Raw genomic sequence first — 24,044 nt, 5'->3', positions numbered from 1 at the left:
GTTTATGGAACTGTCTCCGGAATGCTAAAGTTAAGGCGCCCGTCTGAGGTGAGCTTTATGCAAATCCTGGCTGCAGAATATTACTCATACGCACCAGTACCCGCAACCGCACACACACACACAGAAACACACAGGGTCCTAAATGGCAAAATGCTACTAAGCCCACTTACTTACAATTTAGCAGAAAAATAAAGCGAACGAGAGACAGGAAGAGAGGAACAAAATCATATGGCGAAAACGAGAGTGTAAAATTTTTTGCATACATAAAACGAGGAGCAAAGCGTAAGGGCAGCAAATAAAACAACAACAAAATGAATCCAGCTTTATGGCACGCACCCACACAGGCGCACATATCATCTCACAAATACGCCACTTGACTTTATTCAGCAGCTATCGCAAGTGCCTTAATAGTGTGCGTGTGTATCCGTGTAGCCCCATGTGCATGTGTGTGTACGGATATGTTTGTGTGTGTGGACTACTTTCTGGTGCGGGCGGCACAAAATCCAATCAGCATAACGAGCTACAAGCGCCGCTGAGCGGCATAAAACGCAAAAAAATATATATGGCTGTGTGCGGGCTGTGATTGTATGGCCTGCGAGCGCGTGTGTGTGTGTGTGCGTTGAGATTGCACACACACATAGCACGCTCTTTTGGCCGAAACACTGCGAGAAATAGTGCTGCTGGGGATAGAGACAAAGCCATAAGTCAAGACCAGATTCTAAGCCTAATAAATCGCTTTTGAATGCCAACCCAAAGCCCGGAATGAATGAATTTAGCTGAAGGAGTTCAACCAATTTCCCGAAAACAAACATTCAAAACCAATCAGGCTTTGATGTCGGACTATTTTTAATAGGCTATAAGTCATTTAGGTTTTGTACCAACGCAATGATTTAAATAGCTATTGTATTGAGTTTAACTTGAGTGACAGCTGATAGCTAGAAAAAACTTGACAACATTTAAATCATCAAATAATGTCAAAAGATATATATGCATTCGTAAACATGATTATAAATGATAATCAAAGAAAGGCAATCTGGTTAAATATGTATCTGATTATAGGTCATGAAGACATTTAGATTAATAGTGTTCTTAGCCAATTATTAATGATTTAGGATTGTTGCTTTTCAGAATAGTTAGGAATGACTTCAAGACAGTATCTACATTCTTCTCAGTCCCAAGAAAATTAAGTTGGGGATATTTTTCGCAGTTTTGCACGTTCATTCAACTCGCAGCTTGGCAACAACAAGCGAAGCGGCCAAAACGGCTCAAACTCAAAGCTTTCGCTGAGGTAGACAAGCGCACAAGTGTTGTTGCTTTTATTGTCGGTGGCGAACAGTAAAAACATTGCCAAGCTCAAAAGTGTGTCGACTCGTCACAAACAAACATATACACTCGCACTCGCACTCACACTCACGCACAAACAAATGAAATAAAAGTAAACCCATTTACACCACACACACAGTCGGTAGTCCTTTTTCCAACGCTCCCCTCCTCTCCTCTCCACACTTTTTTTTATATTTTTTTGAAGGAAGGAGGATTGGCGCCAACTGCTTGGCAAGCTGCAAATGTGGGACATTTGGCAGTCGCAGTCGCATTGTTAACTTTCTTTGACAGCGGGCCAAAAAACAAAAATAAGTGGTAGAGCAGGAGGGGAGGTGTTTGGGGGGCAGATGAGGATACCAGGGAGGACCACCCGGGTCTATGTCCTCAACTCAGCGCCAATGTTGCTGCTGCCTTGCTCGATGCAGATACAACTGCACGGGTGCATGTTGTATTTATGGCACAAAATTGCAGGCACAGCAGCGGCAAATTAACACAGCACGAATGCAAATTTGGAGCAGCGGCCAGCCTGTTGCCATTGCAGCCATTACCATTCGAGAGCCCATTCCCATTTCGACCAATTGATTATTTGCCCGGGTATCCCACATGGCAGCAACTGTGAAAGCCCCGACTCGGTCATGGCCAATGTTCCACACATGTACATGTATTCATATATATATATATTCCCATATAGTATATCCTTGCTGCGCTGGGCGTTTGCGTGAGCAGTGGGCGTGGCATTCTGGTCACCACAACGCACTTATCGCCCATGCACAGCACGTCGGCCATTCGGAGTGGAGAAAAATGCTTATAAAGGATTAATTCGATTCCAATATTCACATACGCATTCGCAAACGCAAACGCATTTTGCATTTCGCATTTTGCATTCGGCATCCGACATTCTGAACTCGGCATTTTGTATTTTGCATCTCCGGCTTGCCAAAGAGCTGGTCAGCAGATATATCTGGGATATTGCCGGTCATTGTGGGCATTGTTTTAAATGCCCCGACCATAATGATTGTTGCAAAATGGGAGCGAGAAACAGAAAGTGGCATTTCCAGAGTATTGAATGGGATGCACTCTGCACTCCGGAGATAAAAGTATTAAATGCTTCAATTAATAAATACTCGTTAGCTTTGGAATGCTTGAAGCTTGGGCAACTTCATTTAAGTATTCCGACAAAGGGAAAATCTTAACTGCAGAAAATCTGTACAAGCATTTTTGCGATTTTCGGGTAAATGACCAGATTTACTTGGCATTGATACTTATTTATAGAGCATTCGTACTTCAGATGGTGCCGCACCAAAAATCCTTGGCAAAGTCTTTTGTAGCTCGTTCGAATGTGTTGAGCTGCGATTGCAATTTGCATTTTTCATGAGTGCCAGGCAACGTAATGGATTCCCTGGGCAACAGATTAAAGCTGCATTACGGTGTCAAGACCTTTTAAATTTTCAATTTCCCACCTTCAGTGTTGGCCAGAAGGATATTGCAAATTTAATTGCATTTATGGCTGCATTTCGCATTCGCAAAACGCATTAACACACCGACAAAGGCCGTAGCCGGGGAGTTGGGTGTGAGCCATAGATTGAGATGCACATGCGTTTGATGCACCGGGACAGATAGCCAAATGGCATGTTAATTGGCCTAATTCGATAGCCAATTGAATTAAACACCACACACACACACATGCTTAAGACCGTGGAGTGGCTTAAATCACGGAAATTTCCGATCCACACAAAATGATTCAGAGGACACTTTGATTTTGCGGCAGCTCCATCGATATGATTATCGAACAAATCAGTTTGTACCTCGGCGCTAATTGTTAATTACCCATGCATTTCAGGTCGCATCACCCACCACAGGAGGCTGCCACGCCCCACGCCCCCTCTCCAGGAAGCAGGACGCACGGACGCACCACACCCCCATTCCCAACATGGGCAGCGGACACTATTTCTGGGCGATCTTATACTTTGCCAGCCTGTGCAGTGCTTCACTGTAAGTACCCACCGTACTTTTCCACCGATCCGATTCACACAAGTACTCGTATCAACACTCGCACCACAGTAGCTGCAAAATGTAAACCGCTTCATAACTTGTCTCCCGCTCCACTTACCATTTATTTAACACACTTACTTTTAACTTAATAAATTTGTTGCCGCGCGGCTCTTGTTGCGCGTGTTTCACACTGCTCTTGGCCGGAAGTGGCGCTCAAAATTCGATTTACATACAATTGTCATTAATTTGGCCAAGCCACGCCTCGTTGTGAAGTAGCATTGCCGATATATACAGCGAAATCCCTATCTATATACACTGAGAATCACTTCTTACGAGCATATATCTGCCTTTAGACCAATTTTGCTATTAAAATAATTAGTTTCATTTAGAAAATAATGAATTATAATTTATTAAAAATATATTAAAAGAATTAGGAGTAATCCAACTAGGGATGGGGATTATATTACATCTCTGTCTTTATCGGATTTGGTGCTTCACGGTGACCTAGCAGTGTAGTTTAAAAGCCATAGTTTGCATTTAAGTTGTCGCTTATTTACGAACACACGCCCAGCATTTAGTCGCCTCGATCTACTTGAATTTCCATATACTGCCATACATACACTCACGCACATACTCCACCAGCAGGACACATTATTAAAATGTAATTAATTTTCGTGCAATTTTTTGTCGGAGCATAAATTTTGGAATTATTTACGCTCAAGTCGAGGTCAGAGTCAGCAGCTATAGTATGTGACTTTGCCTGGGCTTTTGATAAGTGCGACTGTGTATAATAGCAACGATAACGATAAAGCGAACACTAGCCCACACTTTCGATGATTTGTACATACTTGTCTTTGAATATCAACAATAACGTGCTGTAAATTGTATGCAATACTTTTGTTTTATGCGATTTTTCAAACCAACTATTACTAACAAATTGCTGAGCTAATGTTTTTCCAAAACTTCAATACCATTTAAATATTTCGACTTTCAAATTGCCCAATTAATTGAAGCAAACATTTTTAAATTATACATGCGTACCTATCCGTATCCTGATTTCAGAGCAAATAATGCCAAAATAAATTTCCGAGAAAAGGAGAAAAAAGTCTTAGATCAAATTTTAGGTGCAGGCAAATACGACGCCCGAATACGACCATCTGGAATAAATGGCACAGGTGAGCATAACTTCCGATTAACCCATATGAAACTAAACTTAACTTAACCATACCGTAAATATGTATAACTTTTAATGGTTGTTTTAATTCCGACTTCTAACCACATTCGTTTGCTTTTATGATTCGTTTTTATTTTGCCTTTTCGTTATTGATACAAAATGTGTAAAGTTATTGGTAAAAGCTATCGTTAGGAAGCTATATGAACAAAATTATGAAATTCTAGCTAATGTAAGCCTCTGTTTAAGTTAAACGAAATCCAATGTCGAATCATCTCTAATGTAGCCTAGAGTGCCAATCAGATCAAGCAATACTTAGCTTAGTTAGATCAGCTCAATAAGTTAATCGTTTTACATTTACGTCGAAAACTCACGTTTAAACCAAACTTTATGCCAGATGGTCCCGCCATAGTCAGAATCAATCTATTCGTTCGCAGTATTATGACGATTAGTGATATTAAAATGGTAAGTCGCACTGAAACGGAGTCAGTAAATTCGATATCGTCACTCGAAATCGATAGATTGCCCACCAAAAGCCCACCATCCCTTTTGTCCTGACTCTCTCTTAGTCTGTTTCTTGCTATCTCACTCTGCCTCCTCATCAAGAATTAGAAAACACTAAAGTTGTCTTGGTAGCTCTTGCAACTCACACACACACATTCTTTAAAGTACACCTAGCCAACACAATTCACTTGCAACAGCCACACAACACACTTGTATTTTGCGTTTTACGTTGACTCGTTCTCTAATTCTCTCGATACAAGCTACCTTTTATATATTGCGTATATACCATATACATCCAATGCTAAGTATTTGCGTTTGATTTTTGCCACATTTCGGCAGTTTGTACCAGTACCTGTCCTTCCTGTTTGTACATTTCTGTTTCCGTTTCGGTTCGTTTCAATAAACAGCGTTCGTTGAGTTTCATTTAAGATAAACAGCAAATAATACACGGAAAAAACTCGAGCTAAAAAACGTTGCCTACTTTTCTGCGCGCCCTTGCAAAGCGCCTATTCCATTTTCGAGGATTACTATTGGTGAACAGACTACAACTTAAACTGAATTTAGCAGACGTTTCGAATGTAAAAACTCTTACTTTAATCAGTTTACATTTTTACACACTTTTAAATTCAAATTTTAAATCCAAATACACTCTTTTAGTGAACATTATCGATCCTTAATTTCCATTGATATCGAGTGAAGCTTTGACAATAATTTTCCCATCACAAATAAAAGTATTTGGCATTTGAAATGAAATACTTTATCAACCAACTATAAGCACCCTTTGCAAGTATGCAGTTTTTTCCATAGGTTATTTCATTTCAATTATCAAAATGTTTTGATTTCATTTGCAGTTCATTTTATTGTTGTCATGTTGACTTTTAGCGCAGCAATGACATCATTAAAAATGTAAGGGCAGCATAAATATTTGAAAATAGCCCGACACATATTCGTTCACATACAAATAGTCTGAATCACCGACTGGGAATGGCCATTAAACAGGACCCATAAATAAGCTTTTAAATATATACTCTGTATATTTGCCAGTTCGATAAATATTAACTATTAAGGCATATCAATTAGCACAACCCACTTTGCCCTTCGGCATTTGGAAGCAAATCACACAGATTCAGTTGTAATTTGTTCATACCACACATTCTTACGTACCACACCCCCGACACCGCCAACACCCCTACCACCCCCTATAAGCCACCCTCGAAGGTCACAAAAACAACTCATAGACAAACAACGCAACTTTAGTAACGTACATAAATTCTAGCTTAACTTAGGTATATAAAAAACGCAAACAAAACGAAACAAAAATCGAGAAGAAAATATTCTTTGACTTAGCTTAGCTTTGTAAGCAAAACTGGAAGCGAACTTGCTTAGCAACTTTTGTATCCTAGCAAGTAAGCAAAAAGGAAAACAACAACCGGGAGGAAGGCTATAAAATAAAACTTTATTGCAGAGAGAGAGCCACATAAAGGCATAAGGACTGCCTTTCCTGAAAATTTGGTAGATGGAGGCCACCATCTCCATCTCCGTCTCCATCTCAATCTCCACCTCCTCCGCTCCGCTGGTCATTTTAAGTTTGTTTTTAGGGGTTGGACCCTGCGGCAGCTGTTAAAATTTGTAGTATATAACATTGAAAGTATTGTGCAAATCGGTGAATTGTCTGTCTATCTATCATGTATCGCCTGCAGATGGTCCAGCTGTGGTGCGCGTCAACATATTCGTTAGGAGTATATCGAAAATCGATGATGTAACCATGGTAAGTCGGCGCATCCGCAGCCAATCAAATCCACATTAAAACCCGATAGAAATTCAGACCCCAACCCCTGACAGACCACAAGTGGATGCTCAAGTCGTAACCCCTGTCCCGGTTCACTAGGTTCTCTGAATCCCTGATCTGAACTGTTGACCCCGTTCTCTGTGCTCGATAGGGCTGTGTTCTGATCCTTTACTCGATTTAGTGCTGCTAGGCGTCGGGAAAGTAACCAAGACACTCGAAATGATACTAAACTATATATGTATAAACATGGAAAATATTATATATGCTAACGTACAAATCTTTATCTGATATTGGTATCTATAATACATAACACTTTGTTTGAATATCGATGTGATATGATTTCGTACTTGAGTTGTATGATTTACGTAAGATTTGCCTTTTTGGTTTGGGTTTTTAGAAAACGAAATTGCTCAATTGGTTGATTTTTCGGTTGAGAATTGCATTAAATTAGATTTCTTCGTTTGTACGTTTGCATTGGTAACTTGAATTAACTCACTGCATTTTTCTTTTTTCTCATATTAACAAATTGTAAGATAAACCATTCAGTTTGCTGTTTTGTAGACAACCAAAAGAAATACAAAACATTGTGAAAAAATGTCTTTTTGGATCTCTTTCCCACACAGTCTCTGTCTCTCTCTTTCTCTCACAGCCTCGCCTCTATACCTTTGTTTCGAAACATAAAATAACCAAACTTAGTTAAATTTCCTTACTTCTCTATCTCTGTCTCTCTCTCTCTACCTATCTGTATAAATTTATGAATTTATATTAATAATTCTTAATTAACTAATCAACCCCATTACGAATTATTTATAACTATGATGAGTGTTGCAGATGCGAACCATCTATTTAGCCTCGGTCTAATAATTAATTATATACAAACTTAATTTTATTATGCCATTTGCTTATTAACAAAAATTATCTGTGAAATGGAAAATGTTGTTTAATTTATGCTACTCTATGTACTTAGTGAAACAATAAATTCAATTGTGAACTGTTAATTTTAATCGTGTGCTTTGTATGTGTGTCCCCAACTATGGTTTCCCAGCCCATTTCCCAAAAAAGAAAAACAATTTCCGCCCAATAAAAAATCGTTTCGCCATTTGAATATGGTCCTTTTATTTTACGCCCTTCAACAAACACAACGCTAACATGGAAATTATCAGACGCTTTTAGATTTGAAAGCAAAATTAAATTAATCCGTTCTAGTCGACAGAAGGAAAACTAATTGAAAATGTGTGGCATGCATTTTTCAAAAAGTATTTTCAGTGATAGTATTACACGAATAAAACGAGAAATACATTCATTCGATTGGCAAAATAACTAAATACATTTTCAGATTTTAGATGATACAAACATAAATATTGAACAGAAATAAACTAAAACAAGAACCAATTTCATTTTTCAATGAGATCCATGCAGACATTTTCTCTACGCATTGATTCGAATTTCAATTCGTGTTCTTGTTGATTTTAAGTTCTCCTTTATGTTTTTAATGTAACTACATACATATCGCTCACACATGAAATTCATCAAAAATTTATAAGATAAGACAGCGTATCCTATATAAGTTAGTGTGTAAGTGAGCCTAGATTAAGGACAATTCGGCGTAAGGATGGCGGAAAAATGAGAAATGTGCAGAACCAATTTTGATATGATGATTGATTTTAGATAATAAGGCCACCAATGTGTCGGTGAACATGTTCCTGCGCTCCATTTCGAAAATCGACGACTACAAAATGGTGAGTCCCCTGGATCAAGCACAGCAACAGCACACTACTACTACGACCACTCCAACTACTACAGATACAAACGATTAAGTCCCAAGCGCTTACTCTCACTTTGCTCTAATTGTGCGTGCGTGTGTGTGTCTACAAAAGTTAATCCAGTAATTTGGGCCTATTAAATAATTGCATTAATAATACATACATGTCCTTCGGTGTGTCTGTGTGGGCGTAACTGGGTGTAAAATACATTAGTCGAGTTGCGACGATTCGAATCGTCGGGTCTGTGTCAGTGGAATCTGTAAATTTTCTTTGTACCTGCAACCTGTACAAGTTAAGCAAGCTGAATATGTTAACAATATCAATGTACTTGTATCATACAAATATCTATAAATACATATCCCTGTACCTGAAATGTATAAACGAATACTTAATATTATTTTACCTCCTATTTTTCTTAATTTTCGAACTTGAAAGCAAAACCTGCTTAAAGCTTTGTCTCCACCGCCAGCCGACGTCACTGCCAGCGAGCCAAGTGTACAAGCAAATCGAAACCACGATTCTATGAACTAAGTTTTAGTTGTAACTTAGGCTAGACTTAAGGCTTAGGTCGGAACCACCGCACGACAAAAACAGACGCTCACAACCACCACACCCACCACAACCACCACCACCACCACCAGCATTAAACCACCGACATTGAAAACACAGCCCACAAATGCCGCCCACACCACCGCTCATTCAGTTCAGTTCTGTTCCGTTCGATTCGGTTCGGTTCGGTTCGATTCTTTCACTTACCTTCATCATTTTAAGCCACCTTGTTCCAGCCAGCCAGCCAGTTTTGGGCTCCAATAAAACCAATTGAAAATGCTTACCACACACTAAGAAAACCGAGAGTGTTTCAACTATGTTTAGGTACTACGATAGGGTTAACTGTAAGTACAAACTAGGAGATATCATGCCAGTGCCGCCGATAAACCAAATAAAACTAATGAAAAAGGAAAAACGAAACGGGGAAAACCATTTACAATCTCCATTTGTCCAGTTCGGTTTCCGCTGTCAGGAAAAATGCTGGTAAAAAGCGGACAGCTCCGACAGCCAGCGGCTGGCACAAAAAACTCACAGCACATTTAATTTGCATAAAAGAAACCAGTCATAAATAAAAAGCAATTATTTGTAATAATTATTCAAATTTATTTGTTTTCACTCTGCTTAATTGGCAAGTGTTTACAATAACATTTCCCCCTTCTGGGATTCATTAAATCACGAGTAAAATATTGTACAACATGTTGGTTAACTAACATAACAGCGATTTTAGTTGGATTTAGTTGATCTTTTAATTAAAATCCCATATACTTTTTCCAAATCCCATCTCTTGTGGAATGGCATGAGTGTTAACTAAATACTAAACTGTTTTGTAAGCATGCATTCTAGCGATTTCTTAGTTGATTAATATTAATTGACTTTAAATAGGGTTTGTAAATGGCAGCCAGAAGCTTAGCTAATGGAAGTCAATTGAAGCCTTTTTCACAAGTCGTTTCTACTCTTATTATTTTTGGCTAACGAACTTAATATATATGTTTAAAGAATACATATATATATATATTTAAGTGGCGTCATTTTTCATCAGTTCTCAGAGCACTTTTAAGAACTACTAAGATATTTTTAAGTTAAACTTAAATATGTTTTCAGCTTTTGTTTAAGAGAAAGACTTAAAACAAGTTCTGAATGTATGTATAAGATGCCTTGCTTTCTCCACTTCGCCTGCCTGTTTTGCTTTTGTCTTGACGTGCTTTTTGCCTGATCTTAGCCTGCTTGCCCGTTTTGAAGTTTGAGTGTGCAACACGTTGCATGCGGCATTCGGTTGCATTTTGTGCAGATATAAAATATTTATTAGCCATGACAAACTATACCATCAACCCGAACAATGCCGAGTACAATCTAAACCAGCAGAAGCCCAAGCCAAACGACAGTTAACCACCATACTCTCTATATATACGAATATCAATATATACCACTCAGTTATACAAATAACAACTACTTCGCCTCGCCTTGCTCGCTCTTTCATACTCCAACAAAAACAATCTTTGCAAAAGTAAAGCTAAAACCCCTCCAAACCAAAAATCAAATTCAATTAAATAAATCGAACTGCAAGCCACCCCATTGAAAAAGTCCTCTTAACACACAAGCTAAAAAATTGAGAAGAAAAGAAAACCTGAAAGAAACTCCCCTTTCAATTCGACAAAGAGAAATTTGCATTGTAGTTCAGATTGAATTCCCCCAAAGCCCCCAATTTAATTCGTCTACTAATGAGAATTTTTCCCCTGGCCATTCAACCACCACCCACCCACCAATCCGGCGAATCCGACGTCCACAGGAGTACAGTGTGCAGTTAACCTTCCGTGAACAGTGGACGGATGAACGCCTCAAGTTCGACGATATCCAGGGTTAGTTCAATTTCACTTCATTTCAGCTTAAGAGAGTTTTTAAGCCATATCCGTTTCCAGGTCGCCTAAAGTATCTGACCCTGACGGAGGCGAACCGCGTGTGGATGCCCGATCTTTTCTTCTCGAACGAGAAGGAGGGACACTTCCACAACATCATCATGCCCAATGTGTATATTCGCATCTTCCCCAACGGCTCTGTGCTATATAGTATACGTATCTCGCTGACATTGGCCTGTCCAATGAACTTAAAGCTGTATCCGCTGGATAGACAGATCTGCTCACTACGGATGGCCAGCTGTAAGTTAAGATCTAACAAGATTAAGATTTAACATAAGAGTATTTTAAGCACCTTACACGTTAAGGCAGCACATTAGATATATTCTAGTTACCTCTTTCTTAATTAATAAATTATAAATCTAAATTAATATCCATTATTTTAGATGGCTGGACCACCAACGACTTGGTCTTCCTGTGGAAGGAGGGCGATCCCGTGCAGGTGGTGAAGAACTTACACCTACCTCGCTTCACGCTGGAGAAGTTTCTGACTGATTACTGCAACAGTAAAACCAACACCGGTACGTGGGTTCAGAATGTGTGTTGCACAGTGTTCCTTATAAGCCGATTTTGACATCATTCAATATTAACTTAACTATTCTCCTAGTACTCCTACTCGTACTCGAACTCGGCTTGTTTCGTTTCCTCGCTGCGTTGCGTATTTTGTTTGCATTTGTAATAAGTGTTCCCTTGAGATTGCATGCCAAGTGGTTTAACTTTAGCTCCAATCATATCGTAAACGCTGGGTCCCAACTGGAAAATATTATAAACGGACCCATAACCACTTCATAGCAAGCACATACACGCATATACACCCACAATTACCCAACCCACACCCACACCCACACCATCACCCACACACATCTATTTATATATAGACGTAGCGACTTTCATAAGATGCCGTTTACACATGCGCCATTTCAATGAGCATATCGTTTTGGGCCGTTATCAATGCCCGAAACGCATAGAGCCAACATTTTACGATGTAATTCGCACACTTGCACACACGTGCCTCTATATAAATGTATAGCTTTATATATATATATAATACCCAACCCACACCACCATACAGATCGTTTACCTTGCTGTTTTTTATGAGCACTTTGAAATCTGCGCGCGCTTTAAGTAAATGTTTACCTTGGCGAACAACTATTCAGTTGAGGACGAGGCGGCGTGAAGGCATCGAGGGGACTCCCCATCGAATGCGAAACGGAAAATGAAGGCAAAAATGGCAAAAGCCGTACGGAAAGTAAATTAATCGAGGAAATTGTCTGCGACGTTGTTTAAACTTGCACAAAGACGCTGGCTGCACCGAAGATGATGATGATGGCGGCAACAAGGATGTGAATGTAGATATAGCCGAAGAAGTGGAAGCGGAAGTGGGAATGCGAACAGGAAGGGGGGCAAACAAGAGGGCCAGATTTTTCTACAAGTTGGCAAATTGTGTGTCAGCATATTAGGATAGTTTACGGCAGCCAAAGCAAACAGAATCGCGTATTTGTCTAGTGGAGAAGGCTCCACCTGAATCAAACCCAAAACCCGCTGACACGAAGATTGTTTGCTTACAAATTAGTGAAGGAAGACCAAAGACACCCTCTCTCTTAGTGGATAGGGCCATCATCCCCATCATCCATCCACAAATAAGTTAGCATGAGCCTGAACTTCATCATTCCCGATTAAAAAACAAAAAAACCAAAAAACCAAAATCAAATACCAAAAAATCATTCTCATTTTAGCTCAACTATATTTAATCTCAACTAAATATGACTTTTTCCACCTAGACGTTGCGTAGTTGTTGCAATTTAGATCTCTCGCCTTGAACTTAGTTGCTCACCTAAAGTTTATTAATTTCATATCTTCTATGAGCGTTGAACGTTGAACGGACTTAAAGAGCCAAGCGAACGCACTCTAGTAACGGGCTCAAGAGTCGAATGCGAATCCCGGCCAAGAGAAAGAGTCATCGTTTTGATTGATGATGGCCAGTTGCACAGCCAGAGCCAAAGGCAAAAGCAAACGCAAAAGCAAAGCAAAAGTCGCAGTGCGATTTGCTCCAGCTGCGAATTACGGAGAACGTAGACCAGACCCAGATTCAGACCCAGATTCAAAGACCCAGACCCAAAACCCAGACCAAAGAGCCGAGCAAATAAACCACACACGCAGCAGTTAAATGCAAACAGGGCGTATGAGTGCTCCTCCGCACAGGCAGACACTGAGAGAAATTCGAACAGCACACGCTCGATGCGCCAAATCGCCGAAAATCGAACAAATGAGAACCAATCAAAAGCAAAAATATGAGAATGTAAAATAATAAACAACTTTGTCTTGAAGAGTATGGAACGCTTTGCCAACAAATTAACGGAAATGAAGCACAAGAAAGGGGCGTGGCCCCGAGCTAGCGCGCGCGGGGCGGTTTCGGGGGCGGGGGCGTGGCAGCAGCGTCTGCCGACCGGAAGCGAACGGAATGAAAATCAGAACCTACAACAAGAACCAGCACACAAAAGCCGTCGAACTTCATTTCCGTTAAGATTTTTGTTGCAAAAGTCAGAAATTGAATTCATGTTGATACTTTTTGCCTATGATGCAATTTTTCATTTGATTTTATAATTTTCCACTTTCTGTGTGCCAGCCACCACCACCTCCTTATCCCCCACTCTTGACATTTCTTTTTTGTTTTCCTGTAAATACATTATGTCTTCTTAAGCCCGCCTACCGCCACAACGCCCCACCCACTGACTTTGTATGATATGTTTTTACCCAATTTCGTTTCGTTTTCGTTTTTTATCTCCTTTGTTTCGGAAAACCCACTTTTTGTACATACCCGAAAAGTCTCTCGGCCCGAACAAAAAATCGTCTGTAAATGTGTTTTAATTTCTTTTCTTGGCAAAATTTCTAAGCAAGACACTTTTTATGTTCCCTATTTATTGGATGGCATTTCTCTGTACCTTGTATTGGATATCTATCTGTGTGTATATACCTACTAAAACTGTGTGTGCGTGAAATTTAAGCAAACGAAAGCCAAAAGCTGCAAACGATACCTCTCTTATGACATCCTCCCGTACATTTTGAGTTTGACACATTTTATATACCTTGTATACTCATAGGTGAATACAGTTGCCTCAAAGTCGATCTACTATTCAAGCGAGAATTCTCATATTACTTAATACAAATTTATATACCATGCTGTATGTTGGTCATTGTATCATGGGTATCATTCTGGCTGGATCAAGGAGCAGTGCCGGCGCGAGTGTCACTGGGTAAGTGCGCATTTTCAATTTGCCTCCTCTACCTGTAAACAAAATATGTGTTATAATATTTACTAAATGTTTGACTATTTTATAACCTAAAGTGTACTTATATGCAAGCCAAAGAATTATTTACTTGCAAAGTTCTCAGACCTTTTCAAGATGGCAATAAAGTTTTTTTTTCCAGTCATTTCTAGAAATACAATTCAGAATTTAGGGAATAGTATTACCTTAAAAGGACCAGCGTTATAGTTTAAAATATAAGATCGCGAACAAAGATAAGATCACTTAATTATTATTAGAGATTATTTTTAGCTTTTTGAGCTGATCCATGCACTTTTAAGGATTTACTTTAATTATAAAATAGTCAAGAAACAAAGTCAATATTTTGGAAACGTAGTAGGTCTTAAATATATCCTCCAATGTAACCAAATTTGATACCAGTCCTTGGAGCCCGTCCTTTTTCATAGTCTATAACACCAGTTTGTTGGGCACTACTCCATTACCTAACCCTTTTTGCAGGTGTCACCACCCTGCTGACCATGGCCACCCAGACGTCGGGCATAAACGCCTCCCTGCCGCCCGTTTCCTATACGAAGGCCATCGATGTGTGGACAGGCGTGTGTCTGACGTTCGTGTTCGGGGCCCTGCTCGAGTTCGCCCTGGTGAACTATGCATCCCGATCAGGTTCGAATAAAGCTAGTAATTGAACTTTTATATGCTTCTTAACCACGTATAAATGTTAATTAATCGATGGTGTTTATCTTTTTTCTGTTGTTTTATTGTACTGAGTGATATCGAATATACTATACGTACATATCTATAGTAACCACATATAAATGTCTACGCATACTGTACATACAACAACTATGAAACTCTGAAACTCAGAACCAACGTCACACTCTCAATATCTCACACACACACGAGTTACTCACTGTGGACCGTTATATCAGAACACTCACACACGCAGGACCGGCGTGGCTCACACAACAACAACAACAAGAACTACAACCAGTCTCGGGCTATATATCTAACGAATATCGAATGTCGAATATATCCATATAGAGTACACGCAGCGTACTTGTCTATATTTCCGAGCGAAAGCCCAACGATTTAGCCGTAGTGTTTTTGATCGACTTTTTTCCCTTATTTACTTTTCACTTTGATATCTAACCACAAAATGGGTTCATCGTGTGTATCAAACTAATCCAACTTTTTGTTTTACTCTCTTATTTCATTGTGCGCCCACCATTCATCGACATGCATACGAACACACACATGCACAATCCGCAAACTACACACCCACACCCAAACGCACACACCAATACCAATACCAATGCCAATACCAAAACCAATACCCACGTACCACGAACTTTAAACGCGTTTGAAAAAACACATAAACCGAAAATTGTAAACAAATTGGTCGAATTTCCTGTCGAATTACTACGATTTGTTCGGTTCCTTGCTGTTGTATAACAAACTGCTTGTAAATAACTACAAACTGTGTGTATATCCACCGATCTTTGTGGTAAACAAACTATGATTTGCGTACCCCCGACCTCGTCGATATAATTGCACCCGATTAAATGTTTGATTATAATTTGTATTTATTTTTTTGTTTGGTTTTGTTAAACATTTCGAATTGTTTAACGTTTTCTGTATGTGTGACTATCTTTCTGTCTTTCTCTTTCTGACTGTCTCTATCTCTGTCTCGCCTAACACTATCGCTGTCTAACTGTATTAACCGTGTTTAACCTGTGCATCCCAACTAACACACCCAAAAAAACCTGTAAAAAATCAAACAAAAAATCCAAAAAAAAACCATCAAACTGCCGTGGAACAAATAAATTCTTGTCAAACATCTTCCATCACATGCAACATATATCTATGATATATACGGATCGGGCCGCAGACATGCATAAGGAGAATATGAAAAAGAAGCGCCGCGATCTGGAGCAGGCCAGTTTAGATGCCGCTTCAGATCTGCTAGATACAGATAGCAATGCAACGTTCGCAATGGTACTTACCTCTTGATATATCTCTTTAAACTCCAAAACAGCTTATGATGGTTTATTGGGGGTCTCAGCAACAGAGTTGGGGATAACCTTCCGCATTTTTATTTTCGTATTTATTTCTCTGACATTTTTGGGATTTGAGTGGGGGGCGTTCTTCGAAGGTTTAACTTCTTAACTTCTTGCTTTGAAAAACAAACTAAAAACTATAATTGGCTTAATCAAAATTGTTATGATAAAACTATTAAAACAACTATTTCCTTTTATATTTGCCTCTTTTTTATTACCACAAAACAAAACCAAAACGAATACCAAAAACAAATGCAAAATTCAACAACTTTTTTCAAACGTGCTCATCCCAACTACAACTACAACCACACCCCAACATCAACAACCAATCACAAATAAACTGAAAAAAAACTGAAACTGCAAACAAAAAAAAAACCTACAACCAACCTTCCACCAACCATCACCGAACATCGCTCGCTGGCAACCAAAACAAACCACTCGACCGGAATTGAATTGAAAAATTGCGACGAAATTAAATCAAATTACGCACATGCCAATGCACTTTTGCCCCACCACCCGAATCACCGAACCACCGATACATCGAACAACCGACCCACCGAACCATCGTACCTCCAAACCACCAAACCACCAAACCACCGATTCACCGAACCACCAACCCAACCACCTGCGACCCTCATTTACATCCGACTACAATCGCAACTTTCATGTCAAACGGCGTCGCAATTTGCGCGCGGTGGTGGCCAACAGAAACCGCTAGTACGCCATCCGGGCGATCCGCTGGCCCTGGAAAAGCGGCTCCAGTGCGAGGTGCACATGCAGGCCCCGAAGCGACCCAACTGCTGCAAGACCTGGCTGTCCAAGTTCCCCACAAGGTAACGCACGGGATCGAGGATCCCGAACCACTCGATCCTACCATGTAGCGACCTCGTTTAGTTCCATATGTGTTCCGTAGTAGTTGATGGATTTACTTTTTGATGTTGTGAACATGTACTATTCTACTCTTTGTATCTCTTTCACTAACTCTTGTTGACTTTTTTGCTATCACATAACTCTAACTCAACTCAACTCAACTCAACAGTCATTGACAATACCTGTGAAAGATACCGAAACCGAAACGATATCCAAAGAAACCAAACCCGATATCTGCCGCTTGCTTGCCGTTCGTTCGATTCTGTTTGCCCGCTGTCTTTTGTTGCCAAATCAAATCTGTTCAGATCAAATCGAATAATACTAATGATAATGACGTGGTTTAATTGCTTGCTGAACTGAGCCAAGTATTTGTGAAATATAATTGAATTTGAATTTCTATGTTTTTAATTGAGCCCAATAAGTCGAACGGACATTCGATGAAATTATGCTTTGCCTTTCTGTCATTTTAAGTGCGATTTGTTTGTTTTAAAATACGTATTTAGTTGTAGATCTTGAGACTCGAACTCCCCGCCCTTAAATACATAGCTACCCCCAAACATCCTGGCATCCCGAACCCACCTATGCTAGCTCTTCCCATGTAGATATTAATCCCCAGAAAGCGCACTTTTCGTTTCCAGCACGTAGTGTTACTCCCCTTTTTTAACCCTTTTAAAACAAACAAATTATTTGCCAAATTTGGAAACTTTTCAAAACGATAAAAAAACAAAAGAATAACCAATCAAGTAATCACAAAAATCAAAAAGCCAATCTTTAGATGATCAATTAATTTGCATTTTCGTACTTGTTTAATATCCAAAGACAATGTTCTAGATCCAAGAGAATCGATGTTATATCGCGGATCACCTTCCCGCTGGTCTTCGCCCTGTTCAACCTGGTCTACTGGAGCACATATCTCTTCAGGGAGGAGGAGGATGAGTAAATGCCGTTACCTATTGCCAAACACCAATTACTTTATAGAAGGGTTGGCGCTATTGGCCAACACGAATGTACTAACCTATTTCTTTCATTCTTTTCCATTTCGGTTGTCTTCATTTCATGCTTTGTGTTGCTTATGGCTTTGTTGGCTTCATTTCCGATTTGGTTGATTTCTTGATTGACACCTTGATTGAATGGTTCAAACCACTAAAGGACCTTCTAAGGCGCGTCTCTGAAATGCGGTGGCTATGTAGAATCTAATACGAAATTAACTAATTATACCGAGGGATACGTTGCGATATCGCTGTATGCTACATTTATGGTTATGTCTCGGAACAGTGCAGATAAGTTAAGAACGGTATCCGGCAAGGCTCCATGGCACTTCCACTAAACAAATAAAGAATAATGTTTGATGAATGACGAAATTCTAGTTAATTGTAAGTTAAATTGATCACGAGTGACTGCATAGTAGATAATGTTATGAATAATTATACTAAACTATACACAAACTGACACACACCGCAACACTTGTTTGACTTGATTTGTTTAGAGGATGCTCCAAATTGTTACAAATTGATTAATTATTTTAGCTGGTTATCGACGATAACCGAGTTTTGTTCCGGACTCTAGCTTAGTTCTAAACGAAATTGCAATTGATTTGTACTTAAATGCGTTAAGTTAGATAAGCCGCAAACAGCGATATGAGGTCGTAGAGAATTCGACTTTTGTAAATATGTCATACAATAAGTTTTAAGCGAACTAGTTTATATGAATTCTAATTGTAAAAATCGTGTAGATAAATTTAAGTTTAGTCGATAAACAAACCACTAACCGAAGCGAGATACCTAGGTAAAATCAATTTAATTATGTTCACCATCGAAGCAAAATAAAAATCGAATCGAAAATATCAAAGAATCCTTTAAAACACACAGAAACAAATACAGAACTTTCTTTTTGCATTCTTTGCCCAAACTACTCTTAAATGATAAGTTCAACTGAAACTGGTGGGTATCTGCAAGGTATTTCTACCCAAACTTTATTAGAAACTTTCTTCATTATTTATATACATACGGCTTGCTTTTCGTTTTAGAGTTGAATTTTTATAGTAGTTAACTTGTTCTGGTACTCACGGGAACTAAAGCCCTCAAATTCCGATTCCTTTTTCATTTGAATTCTTAGAATATTATAATAAATTTACATTTACCTAATTATGTATTGGGCCCAAGTGCCGCTTAGCTAGTTAATTTCCTTAATTAGAGTTACAATATAAAAATATACAACATGCAAACCATAAACCAATTAACAGACAATACAAAATATTTTATCATGTAGTCAAAGTCCCTAAACAACTTAATGGATACTACACATAAATTGATTAAAATCAGTATGATAAGACATAAATTAGATCGAGATATATACGGTTCTTTTCATATCCAAAAATATCTTTGGTTATTTAAGTGCCTTTTGTATACCAAGGAGATTTCTCCCCACTTTCTTCCCTTCTCTAACTCTCTCTCTCTCTCTTTCTTCCTAACTTTTGAATGACTCCGATCCTTTCACACTAAAATCCTTTCCTAAACTCAATTAGAGAAATGCACTAACCGACACCATAAACTATGCAGCTCTAATTTTAGAATAATAACTAAAGTGAATTCTACATAGCAACAACAGAAACAGAACCAGATCCAGAACCACAATAACCAACTTAAATACTTCAGATAAATCGAATAAAATATTTCCGTAGTTTTTTAATATTTTTATTAACTTGAGCCTGTTTTATTCACATGTTTTCTTAAACTTTTTCTTTGATTTTGGAAATGCTTTTCGTTTGCTATCATTTATAATCTAAAGGTAAGAAACTAAACGTAAAAGGAAATCAAAAATCAATTGAAACTTATTCTAATATATAGACACTACACAAGGCACCCTGCATAATAATTGTTGTCATTAAACAAGCGTCATAAGTACGATCAGAACATATAGAAAAACCGAAAACGGAAATATTTATAGATACTTTCATGTTGTAAAAGTTGTGCCAAGCAAAGACGAAACCAAAAACTAGTCAAAGAATGAAAATCGAATGAGATCGCGAATTATAACTATAACTCTAGCTATAGTTGTATTGTATATGAAGCTATTGAACATACAGGGTTTTTAAATGTGAGCATATAGTTGATGAACCAGATGAAGGTCGGGAAAATCGAACAAAATTGATGGCAGTCGGAGACGGGCTGATTGATTGAAATCCGTTGATTGATGTACTAGATGAAAAATAATCACGACGTTGGAAAAACAATTAAACTAGGTCATACACAATGGGCGGGCGAAACACCGTTTTCGGCATTTATATTTAGTGAAAAAAAAAATGGAAACATACTTAGGTTGTGTGCTGCTCTTCATTTGCCGTTCTCCAATTCGGTCAATTATCATTTTTTCCGGCAAATCGTTTAGCAGCAGCAGTCCAGTTCAGTGTAAATAGTTTGGGTCAGAACATGTAAATGTCATTTAAAAGGTTAGGTTAACGAGAAACACAACTACGGGAAATCGTAACACGAAATGTGCACAACTTTATATATATATATATATAGATGCGTTCCAAAAAGACTTACAGGTTTTGATTAACAGACGAGCATAGAGATTAAATCATTTACCAATGCGATGTAAACACGAAAAAGAAAGAACTATGCGAACGAGTAGATCCTAAGTTAACGTATGTGTAGATCTTAAGAGGCAGTTCGAAACCAGACTAGCTAAAGCATGCACATAACTAAGCTACTAAGCGCCACGGCAAATTGCATTCACCACCCACTATCTGAACTCACTTGATCCACTCACACACTCACTTACCACTCACCTACACCACTCACTTGATGTTTAATCTTTGCTAACCACACGAAAGAAATCAAAAAGCGACACCCAAATCGAAATCGAAAATGAATCTAATCTTTGCACAGTTTGTCGGGGGGACAGACGACGAGTTTGAGTATTGCAAGTAAAAATTTAGATAGATCATAACACATATCTTCCAAAATGGGGGCGGCTCATGGCCCATTGATAACAATCAAGCAACTCAAACTATAATTTCTAGAGAAGAGAACAAGTGTAAATAAACGAACGACAAACAGCCGAATCATTCGAACGAAGTTACGATCGATCGATGGCGATCGAAGAGCGAATCAATAAACACTGCAAATCACCTTACTTTATAGAGCTAAGTCAGGACATGCACATCCGTACACCCCCGAAAAAAAAATTCTAAACCCAAAACCACACGATCCCCGACCGATGAGGACTTAGCAAAGATCACCACACTCACACGTTTAGCCAGTAAGAACGATTCGATTCGTAGGGAAAGATCGCATGAATTTCTCTGTAGTGCAATCCAAACCTGGAACATAACCCAAGCCCAGAAAGAAACAACGCCAAAAACCACAAACGAAAGAAATTCTAAAAGTACATACATATACATAGACCCGGCAATAACACATCAATGCCGTCGGTGTGAAATTAAAACAGCAAATCAAATGCCTAAGTGAAAGATTAGTAGCATAATTTTACAATATAGTTGAAATAATTGTTGTCACCCGAATGGAAGGAAATCCTAGAATGGAAACCAGGATAAAAACGAAATAATTGTGTAAAACCCCCAGAATAATGATGTTTGTGAAATGTTTATAAATAAATGATGCAAAACGAAATGAAAGAATACACAAAAATGGCAGTGTCTTTAACTTCTAATGGTATTAAATATTTAATCGCTCTTTAAAGCTAGAAATCAGTGCATTCGTTTTCCCCTTTTTCTTTATATAGATCTATTAAATTTTAAATAGCTAAAGAATTATTTTAATTTAATTAATTTTAATTTAACTAACTGATATACAAAAATATAAATAAAATGTTTAGCTCCTATTTTTCATATGCAAAAAGTGGGCCTTATTGGCCATTCGATTGGTCTTTCCATTGGCACTTCGCTTCAGGTCCTCCACAATGACGGCTCCTCCGTTCAACTGCTTGTACTTGGAATCAGTCCGAGAACTCACATAGTCCACCACATCCTGGGCCTCCAGCTCACTGCCCAGTTTCTTAACGACAGCAGCAGCAGCTTCGTCTCCAAAGATGTTGCTCCATATCCCGAAGACACAGACCTCGGCTACCTGGGGCATCTCTGAGATGACGCTTTCAATATCGTTTGGATAGTACATGATGTTCTGGTACTTGAGCATCTCCTTCTTGCGGTCCATAATGTACAGGAAGCCATCTCGGTCCATGTATCCCAGGTCTCCGGAGTGATACCATCCCAGTGAATCTCGCATGCCACGAGTCTCAACTTCGTTTCCGTAGTATCCCGACCAGTGCTGGTGGTTCTTGATGCACACCTCTCCGATTTCTTCGGGTCCAAGCGATTCGCCCTCATCATTGATTATCTTCAACTTCAGCCCATTGACCAATCGACCCACCGATCCGGTTTTCTTGTCGAAGTGACAGTTGATGGTGGCCATGGCACCCAGTTCTGTAAATCCATAAACAAACTGCAGGCAATCATGGCTAAGACGGCTACGGATGCCTTTCTGAACCTCCAAGGCAGCCCGTGATCCTCCGAACATGTAGCACCGCAGGCTCGACAGATCGCAAGTCTCGAATTCTGGGCAGTTAATCATTAGAGCCATAGAGGATGGTGGCTGTATGGTCCACGTAACCTTGTACTCCTCGATGATTCGCATGGCAAAGGCGGGATCGAAGGGATTGTCCGCAATGATGCGGGTAGTGCTGAACACTCCGGAGGTAATGGTGGTAAGCAAACCGGTGATCCAGTCAAGGGTGTTGTGGGAGTACTGAATATCAGCGGTGGTCAGATGACTAGAGGTACAAAGGGAAGCAAACTTTAAAATCATTCCAAAGACTACGTATAAATATCTTACTAGTTGCCTGCGAGGATGTGCCGACTGTTAGTTATGGTTACAGCCTTTGGAGTTCCAGTTGTTCCCGAAGAGCAGAGAATGGCCAAAGTCTGATCGTTGCCCTTTTCCAGCTTAGCTGGCTGGAAGTTTTCTTCGATGGGCGTGGCAACAACTTCATCAATCTTTATGGAATCCACTGGATGATTGCGCATGGTGACGAGCTTAACATCCAGTTGTGCCGTGGCAGATCGAACCTTCTCAAACTCATCTCCATCGCAGAAGATTATGGAAGGTTTTGTAACCTTGTAGATCTTTTCGATCGTATCGCGATCGTAGGTAATGTTGAGCGAGTGAAAAGCTATTCCGTTGAAGAAACAGGCGTAGGCTACGGCAAGCATGTGGGTGGTATTCCGGCCTATGATGCCCACTATATCGGATTGAAGGAGGCCCTCTGATCGCATATAGCTGGCCACTCGCATGGCGTTGGCAAGGAGCTCCCCTCTGGTCAGTACAGTACCCTCCGTGGCAGAGATCTAAAAGATATCATGTTAAATCATCTGTTTAGTGGGTAACCTTTAATGTACTCACCTGGGCAGTAAGCTGCGGATGCCGCCGCATCTCGTGGAAAATGATCTCTCCGATGGACAAGTCCGGATCGAAGTATTTGACAATCGGCTCACCGCTCCAGATCTTTTGATCATTATCGTAGGAATTTGCTGGTGTGTACGGCATTCTGTAAGTAGGCAAACTTTGTGTGTCTGGTAAAGTCAGATTTCAACTGTATCAGATTCGCAACTACAATCCCTTTTTATAGTCGCAGCCATCCAATAGCTTATCACTCTTAGATAAAAAGTTCGGGTGGCAGAGCAAATAGAAATACAAATACCATAATAACATCTTACAGGAGCAATTTTAGATATAAATGTTATAAAATTCAAGATAACGGCTTTGGTTCGGTCAGGTCAAAACGACTTTGCCGCGATATCGTGGGAACTGTTTAGTGGGTTATCTTCATA

At 39.4% G+C, this 24,044-nt stretch overlaps 2 protein-coding genes across 28 annotated transcripts in view; one reads left to right on the top strand and one right to left on the bottom strand.

Moving 5' to 3' along the window:
• LOC6727424 (glutamate-gated chloride channel) overlaps nt 1-21,846 on the top strand; it is a 35,281-nt gene extending 13,435 nt beyond the window's left edge. The window contains exons 2-13 of one of the 27 annotated variants that reach the window (XM_039295860.2): nt 3,164-3,315; nt 4,378-4,490; nt 8,448-8,518; nt 10,878-10,947; nt 11,008-11,244; nt 11,388-11,522; nt 14,103-14,255; nt 14,766-14,945; nt 16,144-16,261; nt 16,999-17,157; nt 18,026-18,130; nt 18,344-21,846. In XM_039295860.2, coding sequence (XP_039151794.1) covers nt 3,254-3,315; nt 4,378-4,490; nt 8,448-8,518; nt 10,878-10,947; nt 11,008-11,244; nt 11,388-11,522; nt 14,103-14,255; nt 14,766-14,945; nt 16,144-16,261; nt 16,999-17,157; nt 18,026-18,130; nt 18,344-18,353 — 1,413 coding nt within the window. In that variant the 5' untranslated portion in view covers nt 3,164-3,253 and the 3' untranslated portion in view covers nt 18,354-21,846. Of the gene's footprint in view, nt 1-3,163; nt 3,316-4,377; nt 4,491-4,883; nt 4,952-6,690; nt 6,759-8,447; nt 8,519-10,877; nt 10,948-11,007; nt 11,245-11,387; nt 11,523-14,102; nt 14,256-14,765; nt 14,946-16,143; nt 16,263-16,998; nt 17,158-18,013 lie in introns of all 27 variants that reach the window. The other 26 variants (XM_016175628.3, XM_039295867.2, XM_039295862.2 and 23 more) reach the window with 26 other exon arrangements.
• A 159-nt stretch (nt 21,847-22,005) lies between these two features.
• LOC6727423 (4-coumarate--CoA ligase CCL1) lies at nt 22,006-23,839 on the bottom strand. The gene is made up of 3 exons (XM_016176398.3): nt 23,617-23,839; nt 23,050-23,561; nt 22,006-22,987 (listed from the first exon to the last, which is right to left on the bottom strand). Exons 1-3 carry the CDS (start codon nt 23,758-23,760, stop codon nt 22,030-22,032), a joined length of 1,614 nt encoding a protein of 537 aa, XP_016033975.1. The 5' UTR covers nt 23,761-23,839; the 3' UTR covers nt 22,006-22,029.
• Between the last annotated feature and the right edge of the window lie 205 nt (nt 23,840-24,044).

Source organism: Drosophila simulans, chromosome 3R, assembly GCF_016746395.2.
Source record: "Drosophila simulans strain w501 chromosome 3R, Prin_Dsim_3.1, whole genome shotgun sequence".
Taxonomy (NCBI): domain Eukaryota; kingdom Metazoa; phylum Arthropoda; class Insecta; order Diptera; family Drosophilidae; genus Drosophila; species Drosophila simulans.
This window is presented reverse-complemented; position numbering and strand designations above follow the sequence as displayed.